The 24,019-nt window shown below is 48.9% G+C and overlaps 3 protein-coding genes across 3 annotated transcripts; 1 reads left to right on the forward strand and 2 right to left on the reverse strand.

Moving 5' to 3' along the window:
* Positions 1 to 238: 238 nt before the first annotated feature.
* CEP41 (centrosomal protein 41kDa) lies at positions 239 to 10,914 on the forward strand. Its single transcript, XM_010581053.1, has 11 exons — positions 239 to 301; positions 891 to 954; positions 1,444 to 1,491; positions 5,620 to 5,681; positions 6,748 to 6,817; positions 7,276 to 7,417; positions 8,421 to 8,572; positions 8,891 to 8,958; positions 9,790 to 9,904; positions 10,097 to 10,312; positions 10,766 to 10,914. The coding sequence occupies exons 1-11, from the start codon at positions 269 to 271 to the stop codon at positions 10,912 to 10,914; spliced, it is 1,119 nt and encodes a 372-aa protein (XP_010579355.1). The 5' UTR covers positions 239 to 268.
* Positions 10,915 to 14,877: 3,963 nt separating this feature from the next.
* Positions 14,878 to 18,090, reverse strand: LOC104840245 (carboxypeptidase A1-like). The gene is made up of 11 exons (XM_010581061.1): positions 18,026 to 18,090; positions 17,715 to 17,796; positions 17,343 to 17,477; positions 17,155 to 17,256; positions 16,915 to 17,016; positions 16,731 to 16,832; positions 16,479 to 16,589; positions 16,147 to 16,237; positions 15,563 to 15,762; positions 15,211 to 15,295; positions 14,878 to 15,065 (listed from the first exon to the last, which is right to left on the reverse strand). Exons 1-11 carry the CDS (start codon positions 18,088 to 18,090, stop codon positions 14,878 to 14,880), a joined length of 1,263 nt encoding a protein of 420 aa, XP_010579363.1.
* Positions 18,091 to 18,881: 791 nt separating this feature from the next.
* On the reverse strand, positions 18,882 to 23,244 carry LOC104840246 (carboxypeptidase A1-like). Its single transcript, XM_010581062.1, has 11 exons — positions 23,180 to 23,244; positions 22,356 to 22,437; positions 21,471 to 21,605; positions 21,202 to 21,300; positions 20,603 to 20,704; positions 20,424 to 20,525; positions 20,216 to 20,326; positions 19,906 to 19,996; positions 19,559 to 19,758; positions 19,155 to 19,239; positions 18,882 to 19,069 (listed from the first exon to the last, which is right to left on the reverse strand). The coding sequence occupies exons 1-11, from the start codon at positions 23,242 to 23,244 to the stop codon at positions 18,882 to 18,884; spliced, it is 1,260 nt and encodes a 419-aa protein (XP_010579364.1).
* Between the last annotated feature and the right edge of the window lie 775 nt (positions 23,245 to 24,019).

A 24,019-nucleotide genomic window follows, 5' to 3' on the forward strand; every position in this document is an offset into this window, starting at 1 on the left:
CCGCGCATGCGCCCCCCGGACGCCCCGCCCTCCCCCGACAAAGCTTCCCGCGCGTCACGGGGCGTGTAACGGCGGCGTCCCCCGTTGCCGGGCGACGAGCGGGCGCTGTCAGCCGCTCGAGCCCCTAGGCGGCGTCTGATTGGCCGCCGGAGCGACGGGCGACCAATCGGAGAAGGGGTAATTGCGGGGTGGGACGCCAGAACCGGAGGGCGGGTGGGCAGGCGGGAGCGAGGGAAGGCGGAGACGGCGGCGGGTCTGCTGAGGGAAGATGTCGAGCCGGAGGAGCGTCGGGGACCCGGAGGTGGCGTGAGGGGCTCTTCCCTTCGCCGTCAGCCTCCCACCGGCGGGCGGGGAGGCGGGGGGGCTTGGGGGGCCGGGCCGGGGAGCGGCGGCAGCCTCCTCCTCCTCTCCTGAGGCGGATCAGCCCTGAGTGGCCCATGGGACGCAGGGTCCCTAGCGGTCGGGGCTTCCCTGGGAGCTGCGGGATGTGGGGACCGATTCGGTGGGGTGTCTTGAGGGTCGGGGGACTCTCGGTGGCCTCAGTGGGCCGGTGCAGCTTCCAGAGGGGTAACTCGGGGCGGGGGGGAGGTTTCCTGGGGTCTCCAGAGCCGGGTGAGTGGGCGGGTGGAGAGGGAAAGGGAGAGGAGTTCGCCTTTTGAGGCTTTAAAGCGGCGGTTTAAATCTTGGGGATTTAATATCGAGTTGGACATTCAGAGGTGTGACCTTCTGCTGGAGAGCAGAGATGTCCGAGAGGATGCCTGTGGTCTCACTCCTCTTTTTGCTCTCTCTCAGAGCTCTTCAAATTGCCTTTTCCATTAATGTTTTTTTGCCTTTAAAAAAAATACATGGCTGTATATTGACTTCCTCTTATCTTTTCCCTTTTAAAACAGTACTTAACCAGGCGCATCCCTCAGAATCCCAGATACCAACATATAAAAACCCGCCTCGATACTGGTAAGTGAAATCATTGTAGGGTAAAAACACCAAACATGGATGTAGGAGTATACAAAAACATGCTGTATGTCTTAACTGCTTCTGTCCAGAGCTCCTTTACCCCAGATGCCATGCAGCTGTGGGTATACGTAAAAGATTTGCGCTCCTGCTGGTTGTGAACAGTCACAGTGACTTCCCCTCTCCAGTACAGAGGCTAGAGAGCACTGCCTGTTCCCAGAGGTGGTTGGCAGCCGGGGTCCAGCTAGTCCTTCAACTGACTTGGCTATTTAGCTCAGCCTTCCTTGCGAGAGAAAAGCATGAGGAGGAAAATCGTGGTACTTTTGATTTATGGCTGCCTTGTATTGTCATGGCAAAAGAGGATCTACAGCAAACATTTGTGATGATAGTCTGATCTTTGCCTTCAGAAAAAAAATGTAAGGCTTAATAGCACTGAAGAAAATCACTAATAAAACATTAGTAACAAATTGATTGATTTTTTTTTTGTTACAGGAAACAGTTTAACAAAATACACTGAGAAGTTGGAAGAGATCAAAAGAAGTAAGTATCTGGAGAGGAGCAGAGTGTAGCTTGCGGTGGGTTATTTCAAAACTGAAAGAGCATGGAGGAGCAGGGGTTGACTCCCAGGCCCTCCATTTGCTTGGAAATCTCCACTCCAATGCTTCCCACAGCCATTTACAGGAATGAACTGTAGAAACAGGCAGGAGTAGGATACAAAGATGGCTCTACCTTGATTCTTTGCTGGGCGCCTTCTGCTTTGTCCTGCGCCTTATTTCTCTGTCTCTTACAGTGCTTCACAGATTTAACTTAAAAAAACGAGGCAGGCAGGCCTAGGAGTCTTTCCAGATCCTTCTTTGTGCAATTTTTGTTATTGAATGGACAGGAAGAAGTCTCTGGACTAAGAAAACTAGACTAGACTCATCTGGGAAGACTCAGACTGCACTTCTAAGACTTTATTTCACTTTTAGGTAACAAAATGATTGAACTTGAGATCTCTTACCTTTGTATGATTTTAGCGTACTTAGATTTCTATCAGAATACTCCAAGACAGGAAAAAGAGAAGCTCATTCCTGTGCAACTCATTGATTTCACCAGAATTAAACACTGATATTTTGAAGACGTCGGGTTGTTCAGGCTAATGAAAGCCTAACTGGTTTTTACATCAGTCTGTTTTCCCACTGAAAATAGGCTTTTTTAAAATTTTTACTAATAAAGCTAACGTTTTACTACTTTATTTTCAGCTACTGTCCAGATTATTTTCACATAGAGAGCCAGGAAAGCTATTAAACCCAAAAGCTGCACTTATTGTTGTAAAAGAAAAACCATCCCCATTAATGAGGATTAATTAGACTTATGAATGTTCAGTTTTAGTTCTTAGACCCACTTACTGTGTTTCTCTACAGTGGCAGTGTTCATATTATAAGGAGGTCGCTAAACTGTCACATGAATATATTTGTGCTCGGCTTTGTGCAAAATGGTCCTTTGTTGCTGTTTTTTTTGTTGGTGTGTTTTTTTAAAACCATGGGTCTTTGGGTTATATCAAAAGAGAAGTGACCTTGCTTTCCAAAATCCTGTGTTGACTGAGTAAGATTTCAGTGCTTAACACTGGATTGCCATCGCTTTTTATCTGTGCTGAAAATCTTGTATGGGTCTAGTTGGTTTTCAATCTCTGCTGTGAATCTGATTTTGTTTCATGTAGGAGTTCTTTTGTTTAATCATGGTTCTGGAGTCCAGTAGAAACTTTCTCATTATATCAGTGCTGAATAGACACCTTGTGTTCCCAGGCAGTTTAGAAACTTCTACCCCTTGATTTCTCATGGATAGATGACACCGTTTGGACACAACTTTAAATACCCAGTACAGTCAACTCTCTGTCTCTTGTGTAATGTGAGAGAGCGGGACTTAATACCCTGAGCCCGCTGTGGAATCAGAACATAAGAGAGCTGGAACCGCGATGATTTGCCCTTTGGCGGATTGTCTTGAGGAGAGACACCAAGCCTCTTCCTTTTCTCTGGTGTTGCTTCATTCATTTCTGAAGCCCTGAGGAGCACCTCCTTGAATACACAATAATTACAGCTTCAGACCAGGTCACTGAAGCAAAAAATGTCAGAAAATTCGAATGGACCTTCCAGGACAGAACCGGGTATGTTGTGTTGCTTTTGTATTCGGAAGCAGCACTTCTGAACTTTCAGATAACTGCTGGGAGGCTTTTGGTGTTTCTTGTTGGTAGAAATAATTTTGGGTGATAAAGGCAAGATCTAGGTCAAAAAGGCTTGTTCTGGGATAAATAATCATTGCTCGAGGTGGGCAGAAACCATCCAGCAGCCGTATTGCATGAGCACTGTGACAACGGTTCTGCTTTGTCAGTGTTTATATACAGCGCTTCACAAGCTTTGCTGCTTTTATTAGTCCTTCTAAATTAAGTTTATTTCTTGCTCTTCACATGACTGAGGGCTCTTTTTGTCCATGGCTGGGGAGTTTTAATCATTTGGACGTGGGCTACACGCGGGTTTCGTCAGGCAGATGAAATGGGCTGTATAAAAGATAATTGTTGCTGTTATTTTTGAGTTAAAGGGAGGCTTTAGCAACCTGAACTTGAGGCTTGAAACCAGGTGGTTTTGCAAGAACCGCAAGGGTAATTTTCAAGTTAATTGACGTTCTGAAATCTAGTTTATGCACAGGTCTTGTACTTCAGACCCGTGGTTTGAAATGCATAGTGCACACTGCAGTGCACTGGGATATTTTGGATGGGCTTCTTTTTTCTAAGACAAGTTGCTGAGTAGCAAGTAGGCACTTGCTTTGCAGCCTAATAACAATTATATAGGGTAGGCCGTTGAATTTGGGAACTCTGCTTGCTCTGAATGCTGAAAATTAATTAGCCTACCTCTCCAGGAAGCATATTTAAGAGGGAAGGGATAGGAATAAAAAAAACCCCAGAGATGAAAACTCACAATTTCTCTTTTTGTGTCTGTACTGCAACCGTAATGTGCCCGCGGGCTGTGTACGCAGAGAATCTTGTCCGAGTAGAACATCTGTCAGGAAGCGCGTGATCACTGCTTGTATTGGGAAGAGATCTCGGCCTCCAGTGTTCACGTGGCTCCTTCTCTAAACACATTTCAGCTTGAGAGTTTCCATAAGCTAATTTTGCGGTAATTTTTTGTGTGATGGTTATAGGAGTATGGATTGGAGCCTTTTCCCCTTCTCCCCCATCTTCCCTTGCTTAAGCTAATGGAGCATTCAGCAGATGGTTTCAGAGGATTTAGAATTGCTTAACTGGCTGGATTTGCTAAAGGTCCTGTACTCCATTGTTAGCCCTCTTAGCTGAAGAGCTGGAGAGAGACCAGTTTGGAATATCTTCCAGTAGTTACTAAAATTGTTAGGAAAATGCAAAGGATTTTTCTTTTTTTAAATAAAAATCTGCTGCTTCAGAGGTGGAGCCTAGTAAGGGAGGAGGAGGAAAAGAAAGGAGGAGCAATTTTATTTTTCGAGGGAGCTTAGATTCATTAGAGCATGGCTTCAAGACCTGCATGCAGAACTCTGTTATGGCTGCAGTGCCTGACATGGGAGGAATTTTGTTCATCTTCTTTGCCTTTCCCTGCCAGTGCAGGATTGACTGTTTTGGATTGTTGGGGGGTTTTTTCCCCCTTTTTCTTCCCTCCTCTGCTATCTTCTTTCTAGCTGTAAATTTCCCAAAGGACGAGGCTTTCATTACTTCCCGTGGGAGGCTATTTCATATCAAGATGTTCCTACTGATACTCGTCTCAGCTTCTCTCTCCTACTACATACACCCTTTTGTTTCACACTAGAAGGCTTCTCTCTTCCTCATGTTTACACATCTCGAGTATCTGTATGCAATCAGACTTCCATCCTTGTCATCACTTACTTAGCACTGTTAATCTCTGCTCTGGTTGTTTGCCAGTCGTTCCAACAGAACGCTCAGTTTTCTTGCTACCTAAGCTTTGTCTTCAGGCTTAAGAGTCAATTAGTCCAGTTTCTCCTTAGCAATTATGTGTGCTTCAAGCTGGTATCCACACTGATCTGCTGTTTGGTTTTCTGCGTTAAACAGCTTCTGTCAGTTATCCATTCCTTTAGATATCTGTATCAGCAAATTGTAGGAATCGGAATTTAATTGTCAGATAAAGTAAGAAAACCTGGAGCATTTTAATCAGTAGGATTAAACATACATGTTTAGCTTAGTATTTGAAAAGACACAATCCGAGATACAGTGCCCCTATGCTCTGATTCTGCTGTAACTTTCACAAATTAAAAATTCAGGTAAATTAAACCTTTTGGTTTAAGAGGCTTTGCGACCGTAGCGGGCTTCAGAAGAACAGCAGGCAAGGTGATAAATTCATGAAACTGCTTCTTTCCCCCAGCAAGAACAGAAAACACAAAGTAATACACATTTGAGTCTAAAAGCAACTAAATCTGCTTTCTCCCCTTCAATCATATCTGGACAAGATCTCTCTTTATAACTGGTATTACTTTTCACAAAGTCTTCAGGCTTGCTGCTCTGATCCTTCAGCGCAAGCTTAGCGCCCAGAAATCCTGCCTTGTTGGAGAAGAGAGTCTATGAGAATAGCTGGGACTAAGCCCATTACCTGGCATTTGCAAAAGCTGGGAATTAACTGAAAATTTACATTGTCCTCTTCTGTTTTGTTTTTGAAGATTACAGATATAAAAAGGATGAGCTGTTTAAAAGACTGAAAGTGACTACTTTTGCCCAGTTGGTATGTATAGTTCCCTCTCTGGCCTCTGAAAGTTGTTATCATTTATGAACAGCATTTTTGCTTTGTCTAAAGCTTCCTACATAGTTATGTAGCCTTAGTGTGTAATTCTTCTGTATTGGCTTCTTCCTGCCCTCATAGATTTCCCTTAATAAAAGCAAACGATTCAGGCCAATTTTTTCAGAGTACTCAAATGCATTTAGTTGCAAATTGAAGTTTGTAGTGACTCTGTCTTTGAAATTTGTTCCCTATTTTTTGTCCATTAACTTAAGAGGATCTTTGAGCCTCTTACAAAAGAAAAGGGCTATGTAAAGTAGCATTCAAATCTGATCTCATAGAGCTTTGTGTCAAGCAGTCACAGCCTGAAGCCCTCCTTAATAGCAGGTTTAATTGCAGAAGGTGGGAAGGTTGTGACTACAAGGCTTTCTGCATATTTTTTTACTTAAAAGTAATGAATCAAAATATTAACAAATGGAAAATTTGACCAGTAAATAGAGAGCTGTGTGTTGCTTACATGTTAGTTCAAGAAAACTAGTAAAAACTAGAAAAAGACAAGCTGTCTTCAAAGGAGAGAAGGAAAGGGAAGGTTAAACTTGCAGATACTGAAGGAGTGGGTTTGTGCAGACTCATATCTTCAGTTCGCCTGGATGGTTAAGACCAATCCTGTAACTCTCACTGGTGTAATGAACTGATTTAGTATGTGAATATCTCAGGTCTGCTCTCACAAACCAATTAACCATGTGTGATTTGAGCCAGTGTAGTGTATGCTCTGAAATGTTTCAGTTGCAGCCAGTGACTGAACTTCATAAATATCAGAAAACGTTCTTGTATTTGATATTGCCAGCACCACATATCTGGCTTTTCTTTATTCTAAGGTTGAGTGTTCTTTTTTTTTTTTTTTTTTGCTACAACTTTTGTTTAATAAAAGGACACACTTGCAGTAGAAGTTGCATTGAGTTAAATGTGTTTTGGCTTGAGGATTGTTTTTCCTTAAGCTGATCCCTGCTGTATTTCATTGACACCGCTGCATGCGTATCAAGATATCATTGCTTGCTTTTGTTTCCTGCAGGTCATCCAGGTTGCCTCTCTATCTGATGAAACCTTAGAAGTGACAAATGAGGAGATCCACAAGCTGGAAGGTAACAATATTTATTGTAAGCACAAAGAGAGAGAGCTGTAGAACACTGTCATATGGTGAACTGTGTCCTGACAGACATAGCTGACTATTCAGCAAGTCAGGAGGAAAAAAAAATTAACCTGTGGCCTGCAGCCATTCCACTTTGGGAACAGAAACACTTCTAAAACAGAAAGGCTTGCAAATAAAAAAAGGCCTTGTTCTGCCAAGTTTATTGTAGTAACTTATTAGATATCATGCATCAAGAATTACATTTTTATTGAATTCTTAAAGTGAGATCTTGAGCCCTTAAAAATCATATGGCACTTTTTAATATGAGGCTCTCAGTAAGTTATCCTTATAAGAGGATGAAGATAAGGCTGTCTTTAAGAGACACACTTTCTTCTAAGAATAGAAACTGCACTTAAAACCTGCTTATTTCCTGCAGCATTTTAACTCTTTGTACCCTGTTCTCTCCCCAAGATGGTGATTCTGCTGCTCCAGACGCAGATGCTGAAGGCACAGCAGGGACAAATGGGAAAGGAAGCCCGGATGGGACACCTAGTCCGGTCCTGTTCATAAACAACACAGGAGCTGGGGAATCCTATCGGTCCACATTGCAGAGGTGCCTGATAATAATACACAATTTTCTTCCTGACTTAGCAGAGAATTATTTTTATCCAGCTAGTTATTTTAAATTGCTACTAAGTGGATTTATGTTGTATTTCTTATTAAAGCCTGATTTTGCAGGTCCGGGGATATGAGCGAGAGAGAGGGTTAGCAGGTTTTCCTGTCTGAATGAGTTTGGTTTGAGGCTGTAATCCAACACTGTTGCCACCTGATGATTGTCTAAACAGCTGACAAGGAAATATGTTTGTGGGATTTGATCCAGGTCCCTGGGTTCGAGAATCCATGTTATAAACTGCTCTGGTAAACTCAGTAATGTGCCTTTCTGATGATCTTAACAGATTGTCCCGTAATTGAGAATAAAAGTCTAGTTTCCTAACCCAATACATCACTAGTCAAGGTCAGAGATCCCAGGAAGACACTGTAAGAGGAAGCTTTGTTTCAGCCCTTCCCTTGCTCTACCTGTGCAAATGTTAACAGAAGAGTTGAGACATTAGCCTGACAGGCTTGGTGGTTGTGTATCAAAGCCATCAATTTAGTGACCACTAAGGGTATCTGGAGGTTTCTGTTCATGTCCTGTATCCAATCTAGTGATGAAATTGGAAACCTCTGCATAGCACTGCTAGTAGATGACTGACAGTTATTTAGTGTGTCTGACTTGCTGAGATCTTCGTGTTGGCAGCTTCTTAGAATTATTCTCCCTCACCTCAAAGTCACTTACAACATAAAACACCTGGACTTGACTGATCCAGAAGAGTACGGTATATTCACATAGCAGGGCTGTACTTTGTTTATTTTTTTATACTGATAAAAATAAAATCAGTCTCTTATGATGTACTGGAAAGCCTGAAATAGAATCTCCATTTTTAAGTGGTGTCTGGCTGTACTGCATGTAAATGGGCTGTTGGAACAGTTGATGGAAAAGCACTCTGACCTGGTGAAGAGGTATGGAAGTGTTCGGAGTGAGAGCTTGCACCATAACCTCCTCTTTCCTCTTGTAGTGTGATAAGTGGTGTTGGTGAACTGGATATAGAAAAGGACACTCCAAAGAAAGTGGGTGCTCAGGCTAAAGACCTGCCTTATCCCGACTGCCCCTTCCTGCTTTTGGACGTACGAGACCGAGATGCATACGACCAATGTCACATTGTTGGAGGTGAGGAGGCTAGAATCCCACAGCAGTCTAGTGTCAGTTGGTATCACATATTCCGCTCGTTGTGTCATATTCTGGCTGGCTTAATTTTTTCCCCCAAGGTAGATATCACTTGGGTGTAGAATGCTCTCGGCACTCATCCAGTACACCCATCTTCCCTGGAAAGGGATGAGGGGACCGAGCTGATGTTAATCCCTTATTCAGTGGGTTTTCAAGTCTGTTTACTCTAAGAAGCCTGCATGAGTTGTATTCCAGGTTGTGTGATGGTTGGTGTTCAGCTGCTGTATAATTTTTTTCTTTTTCTTTTTGCCTCCTCTGCAGCTTACTCTTATCCTATTGCAACACTGTCTAGAACCATGAACCCGTATACAAATAGTATTCTGGAATATGTATCCTTTACATATAAAGTGCTGGAATAAAAAAAAAAAAAAAAAGGGAAATTGAGGGGATGTTTGTGGGTGCTTCCAAAGACAATGGGAGCTATAGCAGTTGCTGTGAGCAGGACAATGCTTAACCAACAAAATCTGGGGATTTCAAGGAGGGTGGGAGTGCAAGTCCTTTATGCTGTCTGTGATTACCTGGTGTGGCTCCGCTGCCACCATCAGATGCTGGACTCTAGTTCCTCAAGGCTGTTACACATCTTGACTCCAATGGGAGCGAGCTGCCTGACTTTGGCATTTCTTGGGATTTTGGCTGCTGGAAGGCAAAGCTGTACTGCTTGGGCACCTGTCCCCTGCTGTTGCTGGAGCGCTGGGCTTCTTGAGGGACGCATTGATCAAATCCTTTGGCTTCCTCTTAGCGCCTTGATGGGGATTGGCTTTTCTCTGGAGGACAGAAAGAGGATTATTAGCTAGGATTAAGCTGATAATTTCCTGGGTTGTTAGCTTGTGAGGGCTGCAGGGGAGAGGGGAGGCTATAAATTAAGGTGCTTCTTGCTATTGCCTGTTACTAACCAATCTTCAGAACAGTGGTGGATGCTTGCTGCAGGGGTTGTACTCCAGTGGGGATTAGGCTGTGTCTTTCCAGCACCTGGCAAGCCCCAGCTACTGAGAAATCAGTTTTAAAGCACTGGTGAAGGGAAGGCATTCCTGTCTGATACTCACAAATCAAGAAGGGAGTGTCACAGTTCCCAGTCCCATTTGTTTGTCCCCCTTCTTTCTAAAAGATATTAACGATCACCTTAAACTTACAAATTAATCCTTAGCTCTTTTACCTATCAGAAAAACGCACACGGAAAAATTATCATCTTATATGACAATGATGAGAGGTTAGCCAGCCAGGCTGCGACAACCATGTGTGAGAGGGGCTTTGAGAACTTGTTTATGTTATCTGGAGGTAAGTGGGGATGGGCAGGACTCCCTGAGATCTCGAGTGGGTAAATTGAGAGCAGAGAGCAAGGGTTGCATGAGCTGGAAATTGAAAAGAGCGAGATATTCAGCTCTGTTGAGTGTTTTATTTGTGACCGGTAAAATCACTGATCCCATCTTAGCTGGTGGTCACTGATAACGTGATCTGTTATGTCTGCAGGCCTGAAGGTCCTTGCCCAGAAGATCCCAGAAGGTCTGGTCACCGGCTCGCTCCCCATGTCCTGCCAGCTGGCAGCTCCCACTGGATCTGCCCGAAAAAAGACCTCTCCCAAAATGCCACCTGCACTTGCTGAGAACAAATGGAGATTTTCTGCAGATGATCTAAAAAAAATAAAGTACTACCTAGAAGAGGAGCACATTCCTTCAGATACTGCCAGTAAGAGTCCAGGACAACTGCTGCAGCTGCTTTCTGTAGCTCTTGAGCCTGCCCTGCAGCAGTCCTCTGCTTTGCTGTATTCTCTCCATGAGATTGCTGGGAGAGGGAGAATTTTTTTCCAAACTGACTGAGAATATCCACCAAAACCTGTGCTATGCCAAAGCCAGAGAACTTAAATCTTACATAGCTACACAATGGCAAAATTCTGGGCCTGCTGAGGGTGGGCATATACCATTCTGCCACTATATTTAAATATCTTTAGGTTTTACTGGTGATTAGTAGGTTCTTCAAATTCTTAGGCCTGCACAGCTAGACTTTCCAGAACACTGCACTGAATTATTCATGGGCCTATATGTTTACAGGGAGAGCTGGAGAGCTAATGATGGGCAACTTGTGTGTCCTTGTGCTCCACCACACACACAGCTTCTGATCTTTGGGGTTTTTTTTCCACAGGCCGGCTTAGCCATGGTTCTTCAGGCCACAATTCCAAGGTGACAACCGTGAGGAGCAGCCCCAGTCTCCCCAGCACCGCTGGCAACATGGCACCCCTCACCGCCCGCTCACTCAGCAGGAGCAGCCTCCAGAACAGGCCATGGAAATAAGCAGCAGTGTCTTCCTCCACTGAATAAATGAATGTCCAGGTTCTGGGAACCCTGAGCAGTGCAGCCTGTTTGTCGTTTTAGGAATCCGCAGAGAAAAGCAGCGGTGGTGTATAAATGGCAGCTCGGGTAAGGCTGGGGGAGGTGGAACGTTTGATGTTTCATAGAAGCAGGAACAGTATCGCTTTGGCAAGGCTGACCTTTAGGTGCAGTGTCAGGACAGAACTGATATAACTGATTTTGTAGGGGAGGGAGGAAACTGGTAGTAAAGCCTGTGACCAGTAGAAACGGTTCTGCGAAGCTTGTAGTTCGGATGAATGAATTTGTGTCTGTAACATACTCCTTCTGTGCTGTGCCTGTGCGAACAGGAGAACACATGTGAAGGTAAACAGGCCAGAAATCATCTGTGAGCAAAAACTTTGGTGTTTTGTAGCAGAGATACAGACATTCAGCAACTTGCCAAAACATTGGAGAGAGGATTCCGTAAGTGTTTGAGGTTTTTTAAATTTATGCTAATGATCAGAAGTATTTGTAATAAAGTTGGTTTTTTAAATAATGCCCAGCATGGCACTGTAACCTGACAGTTGTGTTTACTCATGGACAGTTCATGATACAGTTCTGTATTTTTAAAGGTGAGCTGGAGGAGAAAATAACTGTTTTCTGTCTTTTCTCCCTTATTGTCTGGAATGTTTAGCTTCTAACTGCTTTTTCTGCTTTGTTCCTTGCCATGGTTACAGAGAGCTACTGTGTGGTGGTTTTGGTTCTAAATGAGAGTAAGTCTGCCAGATGTGCTGGTTTTTAGCTGACAAGTCTTAGGGCAAAATCATCTGCTGTGCCCCTCTTTTTGGTGTGCAGGCAGAGTGTCTCCTTAGTTCCACCGTGTGCTGGTAGCTTGCTCCTTTTCTGACCTGCCAGAACAGGTTGCTCGTCACTGGAACTGCAGAAAACTACAGCATACATGGAGGAGCCAGTCACCCTTCTGCTGACAAGGCTGACTTCCCTAACCTCTTACAGGCAGCTGTGGGTCGAGGTTAGGAGGCAGAACATAATTTTGCTTTGTAAAATGCTTTTTGTGATACTTGGAGGCAAACTGTATTCTTCAGTGGAGCAGCAAAGAGCTCTGCAGTTCCAGGGCCTGATGGAGGCTGGAAGTTTATTCCCAGTTACACCCTTGCTAGTGTTTTTGGCATAGCTTCTTTAAGGTTAGGGTGGCTGAAGGGAAATTTTCTTCTGCCCTCTCACCAGGATCCCTAAAACCTAGCAGGGACGATTAATCTGGTAACTGAACAGGGCATGAAGACTTCATAGAAAATGAGTATCACAGCTTTCATCAAATCAAACTGACTGGCTGCTTCCACCATACCAGTATTGGTTGAGTGACCAGGAAATCATCTGAAACTACCCAGTGACAAAGCAGAGTTGCCTATTAGAGACATTTTAGGTGGTTACAGAGAGATCCTGCTCTCTAGCCTTTATCTACAGGATTGCTCAGCTTGGTCCAGCTTTGGCTTCCTGGTCTTGTGGGTTTTGTGCATGGCTTTTGGGGTTTCGGGGGTGGGGGGTCCCTCTTTTTAAAGTAGACAAGTAATCTTCAACAGACCCCAAAATTCACTGCTGGTGCAGATTGTCAGGGGATAATTCTGGTGAAAGGGCAAGGCTAGAGAAATTGCACATAATTTCCAGTTTGGCAGTTTAAGACTCAACATCCCTGAGCACATTTATCATGTTTATTGTGTCTCCATGAGTCTTAAATCAGAGAAGTGCTAATACAGGAACTGGCAGTCTCATTCTGGTGAGAGCCATAACCTCAGTCCTCTCCAGAGAAGAGTGAGGTGATCAGCACAAACCTCTGATGCTGTTTTGGGATCCCCCAGAGGGAGAATAAGGGGAGAAATCGAGGGTCATAGGGCAGAGCCAGCATTTAAAAATGTACTGAACAAAGTACTTCAAAGAGCTGAATGTCCCTGTATGTTCAAATATGCATCTATATTTTTTATATGTAACAAAATCTGATTGCAGGGAGGTAACTTAAAGCTGCCAGCTTCCCAAAGAAGCCCTTGGATGCTTTCAGTTGTACAAACCAGCTCTAATTTGTACTAACTGTCCTTCCAATCCATCCGCTAAGGATCACACATGTCCTGGGTTTCCATTGGGAGTGTGTGTGTGTGTGTGTGTGTAAGTGTGTACTGTAAGAGTCGGGCTGGTCAGGTATGAAGATAAAAATACTAATGGGTCTGGTCGTGTGTTATTTCAGCCCATCCATAGGAAGCTGGATGCGTCTCACCATCTTACTAACTGCTCTACTTTCTTACCTTCCTACTTGATCATGCTTCTGGAAGCCACCTTCTTGTTTTAGTTGTAGGCGTATTTATTTTGAACAAAGTAGCTTGTCCTCCTAGGTCACACTGGCTGGCTTTCCGTGGAACAGCAGCGTTGCTTTTTGAGAGAAAAGTGTTTACTTAAATGGTCTGAGCCCAAAGCAGGAGCTGCAGGGACCTGGTTCTTGTCCGCACTCTTCTTCACTCGCAGCCTTGGGAAGCTGGCTGACCTCTTGGGGCTTTAGTTACTGAGTGGCGATGATTTTAGGTGGCCTAATAAAATAACTAAAAGTTAAATAAAGCTTTCAAAGGAGTTTGGTATTGAAGCATTGCAGGAATACCACATTTAGCTTTGAACATTGGAGTATAACGTGGCTCATACTGCTGCATAGTCTGATCTTGATGTCCTGAGTCCGCTACTCCTTCCTGTACAGCACCTCTATTTTTATGTCATCGTGAAATAAAAACATTGAATGAAGCAGTATGTCCTGCATAATTCAGTTGGTAGCTTGCCTAGGCCGGTTGCCTGAAAAATGATACTACCTGATTGGTTTAGCTGAATGTGCACAAGAGAGGTAAGAGCCATTTATTATGTGCTTGAAAGACAGGGACCAGTACAGCATGCCGGGTCGCACCGGTGTGTGAGTAGGAGGTATTTCAGCTCTGTGAGCACTTGGAAGCGTATAAAATGCATTTGTCTGAAAATGGAGATGAGAATAGGGATCATGTGTGTCTGCTTATGTCCTGATTTTGCTATCCAGCTGTGGGAGATCTGAAATCCCTGGCTGCTCTACTCTGGGCTGCATGAAAACATCCTTCTGAAACAGATGGACAAATCTAGTCCGAACTGTTTGAGGTCCTCCAAATTCAGGGCATCAAAGGAAGAACTGAATGTACTTTCCTGTCTTGATGGATTTATGTGGTTTTGGACTCTTGACTTCATATTGTTTGGAAGATAGAGTCAAACTCTATAGAGTCTGGGAGTTTTAATTGTTTAACTTAATAAAAAGTAAATTATAACATATGGTTGAGTCCTTCTTTTCAGTTTGAGCTTTGAGAGCTAATGGAGAGCGTGGAGCGGTGCCTGCAGAAGCTGGGATTGGGCAGGGGCTTGGCTCCCCCTGCCCATGGGATTGCAGCGAGTGAGGAGGGAACGTTCTACCAGTGCTGCAAGTTGGTGTTCAACCCCAAAAATACACAGAATAAATTGAGCTAATAACCCCATTGCCTCATGTCCCAGAGCTGCCCCAGCCCCTGGCAGGGCTGGGGAAGGTGGGCACCCCTCCTGCCCACACAGCTGCAGTGTCCGAGGTCTCTGCTTGCCCAGTAAATGTCAAACTGAACCTCTTCCCCTTCCATCCTCTGCCGGAGCAGAGGGAAAACAAGAACCTTCCTTTCTTTTGTGTCCCACTATTTTCATGCCCTTTTCATCCCCTTTTTGGGCCGCTGGGCCAGCGCATGCTGTTTATGGTGGCTGCCGCCACGTGCACCCACAGGAGTGCCGAGTCAGTCTCCAAAAAAGCTTTTCAACGTTATTTTGAAACAGGGAAAAACAACAAAAGGCATTTCTCATCATTCTTTACATTTATTTCTTGCTTTCTTTTCCTTCCACAGCTAATCCAACCTCCACTCAGCCCCGCGATCCCAGTTAGTAGAGATGGTCCCGCGCGTGCAGCATGATGACTTTCAGCGCCAGCCATGTCTCCTGGGCGGTCGGGACGATCTGTTTGGCAGGGAGCAGGAAGCCGTAGCGCCCCGTGTCCCGCAGCTCGAAGGTGAAGGAGTACTTAATGCCCTGATTGTACGTCCAGTCAATGGTTCCTCCACTCGCTTGATCTGAGTGGGGAAACAACGGGAAGGATGCAAAACGTTAGTTGCTCTGCATCGTACGGGTATTTCACGGGACCTTTTGTCTAAGCTGAGGTGCGAGTGATGATTTTGGTTTATTTTGGGGGAACCACTACTGCCCCCCGTTACTTACAGATGGTGGTGATGATGCTGCCATACTTGTATTTAGTGCCGTAGAGAGAAGACAGAGCTGTGACCGCCTTCTGAGAAACCTGGTGCTGGGAATACACAGAAGGGAGAAAGATGAGCCAAAGAAGGGAAAAGCCTGCGGGATCCAGCCTGCAGAAGAGATTTTATGCTCGTGCCACAGGCAAAAAGGATGCCAAAGTTTAATGGGAGTCCCCGGGGACTGGCAGAGGAGCCAGGGCTTCTTCCTGGCTCGCCAATGGCCCCTTCGCAGTGCAGGATGGAGGTTGCCCCTCCTTGGAGGAGGAAAACAGCCTCGCATCATCCCAGCCCCCTTCAGACCTCTGTGTCAACCCTACCAGTTCCTTCTGGTCAGGCACTGGGGTGCTGGTGTAGCCGTAGGGGTAGAGCAGGAGCTGGGAGTAGCTGTGGATGGAGATGAAAGCCTTGATGTTCCCGTGGTTCTTCACAAAGTCCACGATGGCCTTCACCTCAGGCTCCGAGTTGGCGTAAGGTCCATGGTACGTCTCTGAGCATGGATTTTTGCTGGCTCCGGGCCCTGTGGAGGACAGTGAAAACACAGTGTGGGTGTTTGGTGGCTTTGGTGGCAGTTGGGTAGCTCAGAAAGTCACAAGGACAAAGGGCCTTTTCCATTTCCAAGCCTAAGAGCTTTTCCCACCCCTCAGCTGCTTGGTGGCCAGTGAAGAACTTTTGGGGCTCCTCCTACACATTTGTTTGATGGCTTTCATTTGTGGTCCCCACCATGCTGGTCACTAGGGGACATCAAAGCCCTGGTAGAGCCCAAAGCCACGTCTCTGCCACAGAGAGCAAATCCCATCCCTTCCCCAGGGGACATCAGTGGATCTTTCTGAGCCAGAAATGACCTCAGAGCCTCCACCCGGAGGGTAGAAACCCCCGGCAGGGTGAATGGGAGAGCTCTGACCTCCAAAACCTGCATCCCAGTTGCGGTTGGGGTCCACGCCGATGCAATTGGAGCCTGAATGCTTGGACCTGGTCTTGCGCCACATGCGATTCTGGAAGGGCAGAGCCATCTCAGCTGGCGTCCAGGGCCGATGCTCCACCAGCCTCAAGCAGACGAGGGGTCTGACATCTGAGGAGGCTAATGGGTCATGGTGGTCCCCTTCCCATCCCGTGGAAACGTGGACAAGGAGGCTTTGACCTTTCGGGGGCCTCGATATGCAGCACCCCAATCCTGTTCCTCAGCCCCATCCAGCATGGCTGTAGGAGCCAGGAAGAGGAAAGCCGGGGCGGTACCTGGGTTTGGGTGAAGGCAAAGCCATCCGGGTTGGTGACGATCTCCAGGAAGATGTCCATCGTGTCCAGGATGGAGGCCAGACCTTCATCATTCTCATGATCCAGGACAATCTAGAGAAGACAGCAATTTGGGGCTCCCTGGCGCTGCTGGGGCATCATCCTCTCTGTGGGGTTGGCCACCTGGCATCCATGGTGGCTGCAGGACCTTTTGGCCCTTTGGGAACGTAAGACGTGACCAGGAGGTGCCCATACCTTCTTGGCGAACCAGACACCGCTGGCCTGCGTCACCCATTCGCGGGAGTGGATGCCGGTGTCGATCCAGACGGCCGGGCGGTTTGGACCCCCTTTGCTGAACTGGAGGAGCAGAAAGGGGAGGGTTGGCTTTGGCCCTGGCCCCGCTCCCCCTCCGGTCACCCCACAAACCCCAAATCCTCACCTTGAGCACATAAATGGGGCGGTTCTCCGTCGACCGGCCGATCTCGAGCTTGCTGACCAGGTTGGGGTTTTCAGCCACCAGCAGGTCCATGAAGGCGTAGATCTGGGGGAGAGCGTTCGGGGGGGGGTCACTCCCAGCTCACCCCCTGCCCTTGCTGCATGTGGAGCAAAGGGCTTTGCAAGAGCAATTCCAGGATGCGGTTTTTCACCCCAAAATGCCCCGAATCTCGTGCTTTCTCACCTCGTCCAGGTTATGGTAGGTGGCATAGTCAAAGGTGTTGGTGGAGAGCGGCAGCCGACGGCGGCCACGAAGCATCTCTGTCCGCTCATCATCCACCAGTGCCTGGGGGACAAGGAGCAGGATGAGACCTCGTTCCCCGCCGGGCTGAGACCCTGCGTCTCACCCGCCTCCCCTCTGCCACCGCTGACCTGCACGTCCTCGATCATGATGGAGTAGGAGACGCCGTTGGCCTCCAGGTGGGCTTTGAGGGGCTGCAGGCTGGGGAAGGGCACGCGGACATCGACCGGGTACCCAGGGCCGCGGGGTGCCAGCCAGAAATCCAGCTGGAGGCGGAGAAAGTGAGATGGGGGGGGTCAGATCCCACCTCAGGCTGCCCCCCGCCGCCCTGCACCATCCTCTGTCTTGCTTTTCACCAGCTGGTCCCCATCATCCCACATCCAGCCCCCCCCTCCCAGCCCCATCCCTACTCTACAGCGTGATTTGGGGGGGGTGCAAAGCAAGGGACACGAGCTGAGGGGGGGGGTCTCCCCAAAAGCCACCCCTGCCATTGCACCCGGTACCTGCAGCTCCTCGAGGTCCTGCAGCTCCTGCACCTTCTGCAGCTCCTCGTCGCTGGTGGGGACGATGCGCAGCACCTGGTGCCTGCGGGGTCAGGGGGTGCTGGGGGGGCGCAGGACCAAGCTCTGGCCCCCCGTGGGTCCAGCCTAGCCCCCCCCACCCCATCCATCCCCTCACCCTGGGGATCTGCACTGAGTCTTTTCCCAGGGGGTGTCCGTGTCCCCTCGGGGATGAATCAGTTTCTTCTGCCCGGATGGGTGCCACCGTCCCCATCCCAGCCAGCCCCCCCCGCACCGCCAGCCGGACCCCCTACCCAACAAAAGTCTCGGTGCCAGCAGCTGCTGCCACCAGGGCAGCCAGCAGCACGAGGGCCCTCATCGTCAGCCGAAAGTGCCCGTTCCACGTCCCGACGGCACACCGGGATCTCTTAAATCCCATCGGCGGCCGCCCACCCCCAGCTGTCCCCTTTCCCAGGGCTGTGGGAAGGCTCCGTCTGGCACCGGGCAAGGTTGGGCACCACAGCCCTGCTGTCCACCCTCCCAGTCCCGGCCAAACCCATCCTGGGAACCGGCCGGAGCTGTCGGCGAGTCACCCACCAGCAAGGCAAAAGGTGGGGAGGTGCCAAAAATCCCACTGCCCACAGTGCCGGCTGGGGGGAGGAAAAAGATAAATTTGGGTGGGGAAAGTGCGAGATGCAGATTTTTGCATGGGGGACTCGGTGAGCTGGATACCCAAACCATGGCCATGGTGGTGGCGGCAGGGAAATTGGTTTAAAGTTTGGCACAGGACAGAGGTCGGAGTGGGTGACGGTCATCCCAAGTGGCAAAAATAAAAAAGCAAATGCCAGAAAGCACTTTGCACCCAGCGACGGCCCTGAGGGTGCCCAGTGTCCCTCCTCACAGCCCCCAGGGAAGGGAAGATGGAGCAGTGCTGTCCAAAAACCCACAAATTTGGGTTTGGTTGCCCAAAAAAACACCCATATCCTCCCAGGTCCTTCAGGGCTGTTGGTCCCAAAGGATGAGGGGGGGAATAAACACCTGCAGGGCTGGGAATCTTTTTCACCCTTTTTTGGAAGTCTAGCACGAAAAAATAAAGGCGCCAGCTCTAAACCATAAAGAGTCTCCAAGATTATTTATTGAGATGGGGGGACGCCGTGGAAGGCGCCAGCTTTAGTACGGATGCTCCAGGACGTGGGTCATGATGTCCAGCAGCGCCGGCCAGGTCTCGGTAGCGGTGGGGATGATCTGGGTGCTGGGCAGGAGGAAGCCGTAGTGTCCCGTGTCCCTCAGCTCGAAGGTGAAGGAATATTTCACCCCGTTGTCGTAGGCCCAGTCGATGGTGGTCCCGTCTGCCAAGTCTGCGGGGAGAGGAGGAGAGATGTGACCCCAACGTTGAGCAGTCGTGGTGGACACAACACTGTGGGATGAGGAAGGGGCACTTACAGATGGTGTCCACGATGCTGCCGTAGGTGTATTTCGTCCCATACACGGCGGCCAAGTCGTTCACCGCCTTTTTAGCCAGTTCATTCTGCAAAGGAGAGCCCAAAAGTGGTGAGACCTGGTGGACCAAGACCCTAGAACAGTGGAAACCCCAGGGCAGTGAGGTCTAGAGCCCAGCATCATTTCCCACCCCTTCTGCTCTTGCTTTTCCCCAAGACACCCTTAATTTTTGATGGATGGGGGGGTACATCTTGCAATTGCCCTCCCTCTAAGAACCAGGTAACGGGCTTCAATGTGCAGGTTGCATCTAATGAGAGGAGCAGGGAGGGTCCTGGGATGATCCGACCTGACTTTTCCAGCAAGGCTGATGCTCACAGCCCCGTGTCTCCATTTTGGGGCCATCTCACCAGTTCCTGGTGGTCGGGCGCGGGTGCTCTCTTGTAGCCGTAGGGGAAAAGCAGCATCTGGGAGTAGCTGTGGATGGAGATGACCGATTTCACGTTCCCGTGGCCGCGGATGAAGTCCACGATGGCTTTCACTTCGCTCTCAGAGTGGGGGTAAGGGCCGCGGTAGGTCTCGGAGCAGGGGTTGCTGCTGGAGCCGGCACCTGGGGCATGGCGGAGGAGGCACCATGTAGAGAGGCTGCCCTGGAGAAGGGTTTCTAGCCCCCAGGTTTCTCCCCTCTAGCAGAAAGCTTCGATGCTTTGAGGCACGAGCGATACCCAGCACGGCGACCTGGTGGCCCGGCTCTCACCTCCAAAGCCTGCATCCCAGTTTCGGTTGGGGTCCACGCCAACGCAGTGGGAGCCGGCATTGATGGACCTCGTCTTGCGCCACATGCGGTTCTAGGAGCAGATGGGGGCAAGACCATCACAGGGATGTGAATCCCACCTCTTTGGAGGCACAGATACCACCCTCCTGCCCAAGCATCTCCAGGGATGGGAGGAAACCACCTCTACCCACTCACCGTGCCACATGGGAAAGAACATCCCTCCCCACCCAAAAACTGCAGCCAGCCACAGTTGCCAGAGACAAGAGCTGGGAGAAGTTGTCCCTGCACTCACGGAGCTGTGGGTGAAGGCATAGCCATCAGGGTTGGTGACGATCTCGAAGAAGATGTCCATGCTGTCCAGGATGGCAGTGATGGAGGGGTCCCGGCCGTATTCCTCAGCGATCTGCGTGGGGAGGAGAGCAGGAGCTGCCTTGGTGCCCCTCGGGGAGGTGTTAAAGAAGGGCTGGGGTAAGAATTGGGGTCCCAGGGCACATGGTTACCTTGTTGGCCGTCCAGACGCCGGTGGCTTGCGTGATCCATTCCCGCGAGTGGATGCCGGTGTCCAGCCAGATGGCCGGCCGATTCGATCCCCCGGTGCTGAACTGTACGGGGGGGGGGGGGGATTTCCCCCCTGTGCCCTCCCAGGGCTGGGCAAGGTGAGGGTGTCCCCGGTACCCACCTTCAGCACGTACAAGGGTCTTTTCTCGTAGCTCTGCCCGATCTGGATCTTGCTAACAAGGCTGGGATGATCATCTACCAGCATGTCCATCCAGTCGTAGATCTGAAAGGAGGAGCTGCTGCGTCACGAGGCTCACCCTGGCTTTCCTTTTGGTTTTTAGGGTATCTGGTCCCAGATGCAACATGCAGAGCTCCCCTGGAGAAGACCAGGTACTTGGACCTCCAGGTGAGCAGGGAGGTGCACATCGCAAAGGTTTTTGCAAAAGCAGATGAACAGGGTGGGGGAGGAAAGCTCTGAGATCCCCCAACACCATAATAGCCTCTGTCAGCCACCCACTGGGCTCCAAGCACAGGGTTTGACCCCCCCAAAATGAAGCTGAAGATGTCTTCCAGTGAGGTGGGGAGATGCCAGGAGAGGCCACACTGCACGTGGAGGGATCTCCAGTCTCTCAGCTCAGCTAAAACCTCCACCCAAGGAGAACAGGCATGTCCCAGGGGGGTCTCACCTGCCACCACAAATGTCACCACATGGATGCAACCATGCCACGGGCTGAGCAAGACCCTAGCAAGATGAAACGAATGCTCTGCAGAGCAAAGTACCTCATCTATCGTGTGGTAGGAGGCAAAATCAAATGTGCGGGTGCTTCTCTCTATCCTCCTAGACTTCATCATGGCTCTATTTTCCTCATCCACTAATTCCTGTTTAGGAGGGAAAAAAAAAACCAACCAAAAAACCACAACATCAAACAGGCTGGAAGGAGCAGGTGGTTGGGTTTTTTTCTTCTGTCTCCTCATAGTTTCCAACTTTTTGGACCCTTTCTTGGGACTGAGCTGCAGGAGCTCATCCAGCTCCCCACCGCGGCCCTTACCTGTACGTCCTTGATCATGATGCTGTAGGAAATGCTATTGGTCTCCAGGAAGATTTTGACTGCTTGGAGGCTGGGAAAGGGCACCCGCAGGTCAGCTGGGTGTCCAGGGCTGGTGGGGTCAAGCCAAAAGTCAACCTGGTGTGGAGGAGAGGAGAGAGCTCAGCCCCATCCCGTGCTGGTGCTCCTCCCCTGAGCTCCCCAGCACCAAAAAGGGTCTCATAAAAGTTTCCATTGAAGGATTTAAAAAGGTCTTTGGACAAATTTTGGGGGACACATAGGTACCAGAATGGGTCAGGGTCAATCATTTGCCTCAATCAATGGATCTTCTACAGAAACATGTTTCAGCCCAAGTTACATGTTGGCTGTAAACATCCCTTTGAATGATGAGGTTTTGTGATTTGAGCAGACACAATGAGACACCGGGGTTGCCGTGTGCTGGTTTCGCTCTTTAATTTGATAGACCTATCTCCTTACATCAGCTTTGCGATGCAGATGCTGTTCCCCACCACCCAAATCTCTCCTGCTGCTCAAATTGTTCACCGGGATTTACCCCCCCCCCCCCCCCAAACACACCGGGGAAAACGCAGCAGGAGGGGAGTCACGCTGTAATTCAAGCCAAAAAAAATGCAATGGCTTTTTAGACCTGAATACTCAGCCTGGGTACGACAATGCTGCAGTGGCCGGGGTGTTCCCACTTTGTCTGAAACAGGAGGGGCTGAGCTCAAAGTTCCCCAAGCTAAATATTATATTTATATAGTCATAAATTATAAGTATCCAAAACGGGAAGGAAAATTGAATGTGAGCTCAAAAGAAGGAGGGAGCTTTGGATGTCACCAGGGTCTCTGTTTTACACCAGGGGATGCTCGGGATCACATCGCAGCTCACCTGCAGGTCTGCCTGCTCACCCAGCGCCCTGAGCAGGGCGATCTGCTCCTCGTTGCTGGCCGTGATGCGGAGGACCTGGTCCCTGCAGGGAGGCAGAGCCATCAGCACACGCAGGAGGGATCTCAGGAGCAGGGGGAAAGGACCTGAGCCTCCAGCACTGACATGGCCCCATCGTGGGCTGGGTGGAGACTGTGAAAGGTCTACACCGGCTCGACAGGTTGGAAAGTGCATCAGTTGCTGGACGTTTGGTGTCGAGAGTGAAAAATGCAGGTTCAGAATAGCCACAATAGGGAAAAACAGCAAGTGTCAGAGAGCCTGAGGCAGTCTCCACCCTTCTGTCGATCATGAGAGCTCCCAAAATGTTAGTAAATATCTAACATATGGATATGTTCTCTCTATACCTACCTCTATGTTAGCTATTTCCTAGCATAGCCTCTGCTCCAGCCTGGCTGGGCTCCCCCAGGGATGGATACAGCCCCCAGCAAAGAAGGAGACACTCTCCTTCCCCAGCAGCAAGGTTTTCCCATCCCAGTTCAGTCCTTCCCCTGGAACAGCTTGGGGTGATGCTCTCGGGATTTAGCATCCCCTAATTTCTACCCACTGCGGTGGCCAGGAGGGCGCTCAAAACCTCCCTGCAAAGCCGGGGTAAAAAACCCCACATTTTTCCTGGTGTCCATGCAGCAAAAGCTGATGGATTTCCCTCCTTCGGGATGTCACCCTTCTTGTTGATCCCAAAGGAAGGTGGATGAGGCCAGGCATCCCTCACCCTGGTCCCCATCCCCATCCAGGGTGCCCCACCACCCCTTGCTTTCAGCAGGACTCACCCCACAAAAAGCTGCTCGCCGCAGGCGGCTGCCACGAGGGTGGCAAAGACCAGGAGGATCTTCATGGTGAGTGGACGTAGACAAACCTCAGCCCCCGAGGGCATATATAGCCCCCTATATAGTGCTCCGGGGGCGCTCGCGGACCTTCTCACCAAGGCCACATCTGCCGTCCCCACGGAGCCAGCAGCAACAAACAGATTAGCCAGGAACGGCTCCCAGGAACCCAAATGTTTGCTTTATTTGGCGAAGTCAATAAAAGAGCAGCCAAATTAGGGAGGATCCGATAACGTCTTCCTCACCGCTCAGGTCCTGCCGCAGGCAGCCAGGGAGGATGCGTGCCCATGCACCCGGCTTGGTGCGAGGAGGTGTCACGGTCACAGTCACCACCCAACCCACGGTGGCGATGGTGGGGTCATAGGACCCCATAGTACACAAGGACACGGCCTTTGTTTCCATTAATTTCTTTATTACAGACTACTACTAGTAAAGCAAGTGTATATTACAAGTTACTACAAAATTACTAGCAGAAAAGCAAGCATATAAACATATATATTTACAATTAATTACTTAGATGCACACACATAGGTATATATATAAAAAATTCAAAATATATCATTCAAATTATTACCAGTGCCGTTCATCAAACCGCTCCCAGGAGCAGGGCCAGTTGACAATGGATGAAGTCTCACTTCAAAGATGCTGGGCATCACGGAGCCCGGATCCAGGCATCCCCGGTGAAGGTCCAAGGGGTAGCACAGGGACGTTCACCTGGGGGTAATGCTCGGAGAGAGAGAAAGAGGGGCTCGTTTTGGGGTAGAAAGCCAGTTATTTTTATGTCTT

Source organism: Haliaeetus leucocephalus, unplaced genomic scaffold, assembly GCF_000737465.1.
Source record: "Haliaeetus leucocephalus isolate CR32 unplaced genomic scaffold, Haliaeetus_leucocephalus-4.0 Scaffold751, whole genome shotgun sequence".
Taxonomy (NCBI): domain Eukaryota; kingdom Metazoa; phylum Chordata; class Aves; order Accipitriformes; family Accipitridae; genus Haliaeetus; species Haliaeetus leucocephalus.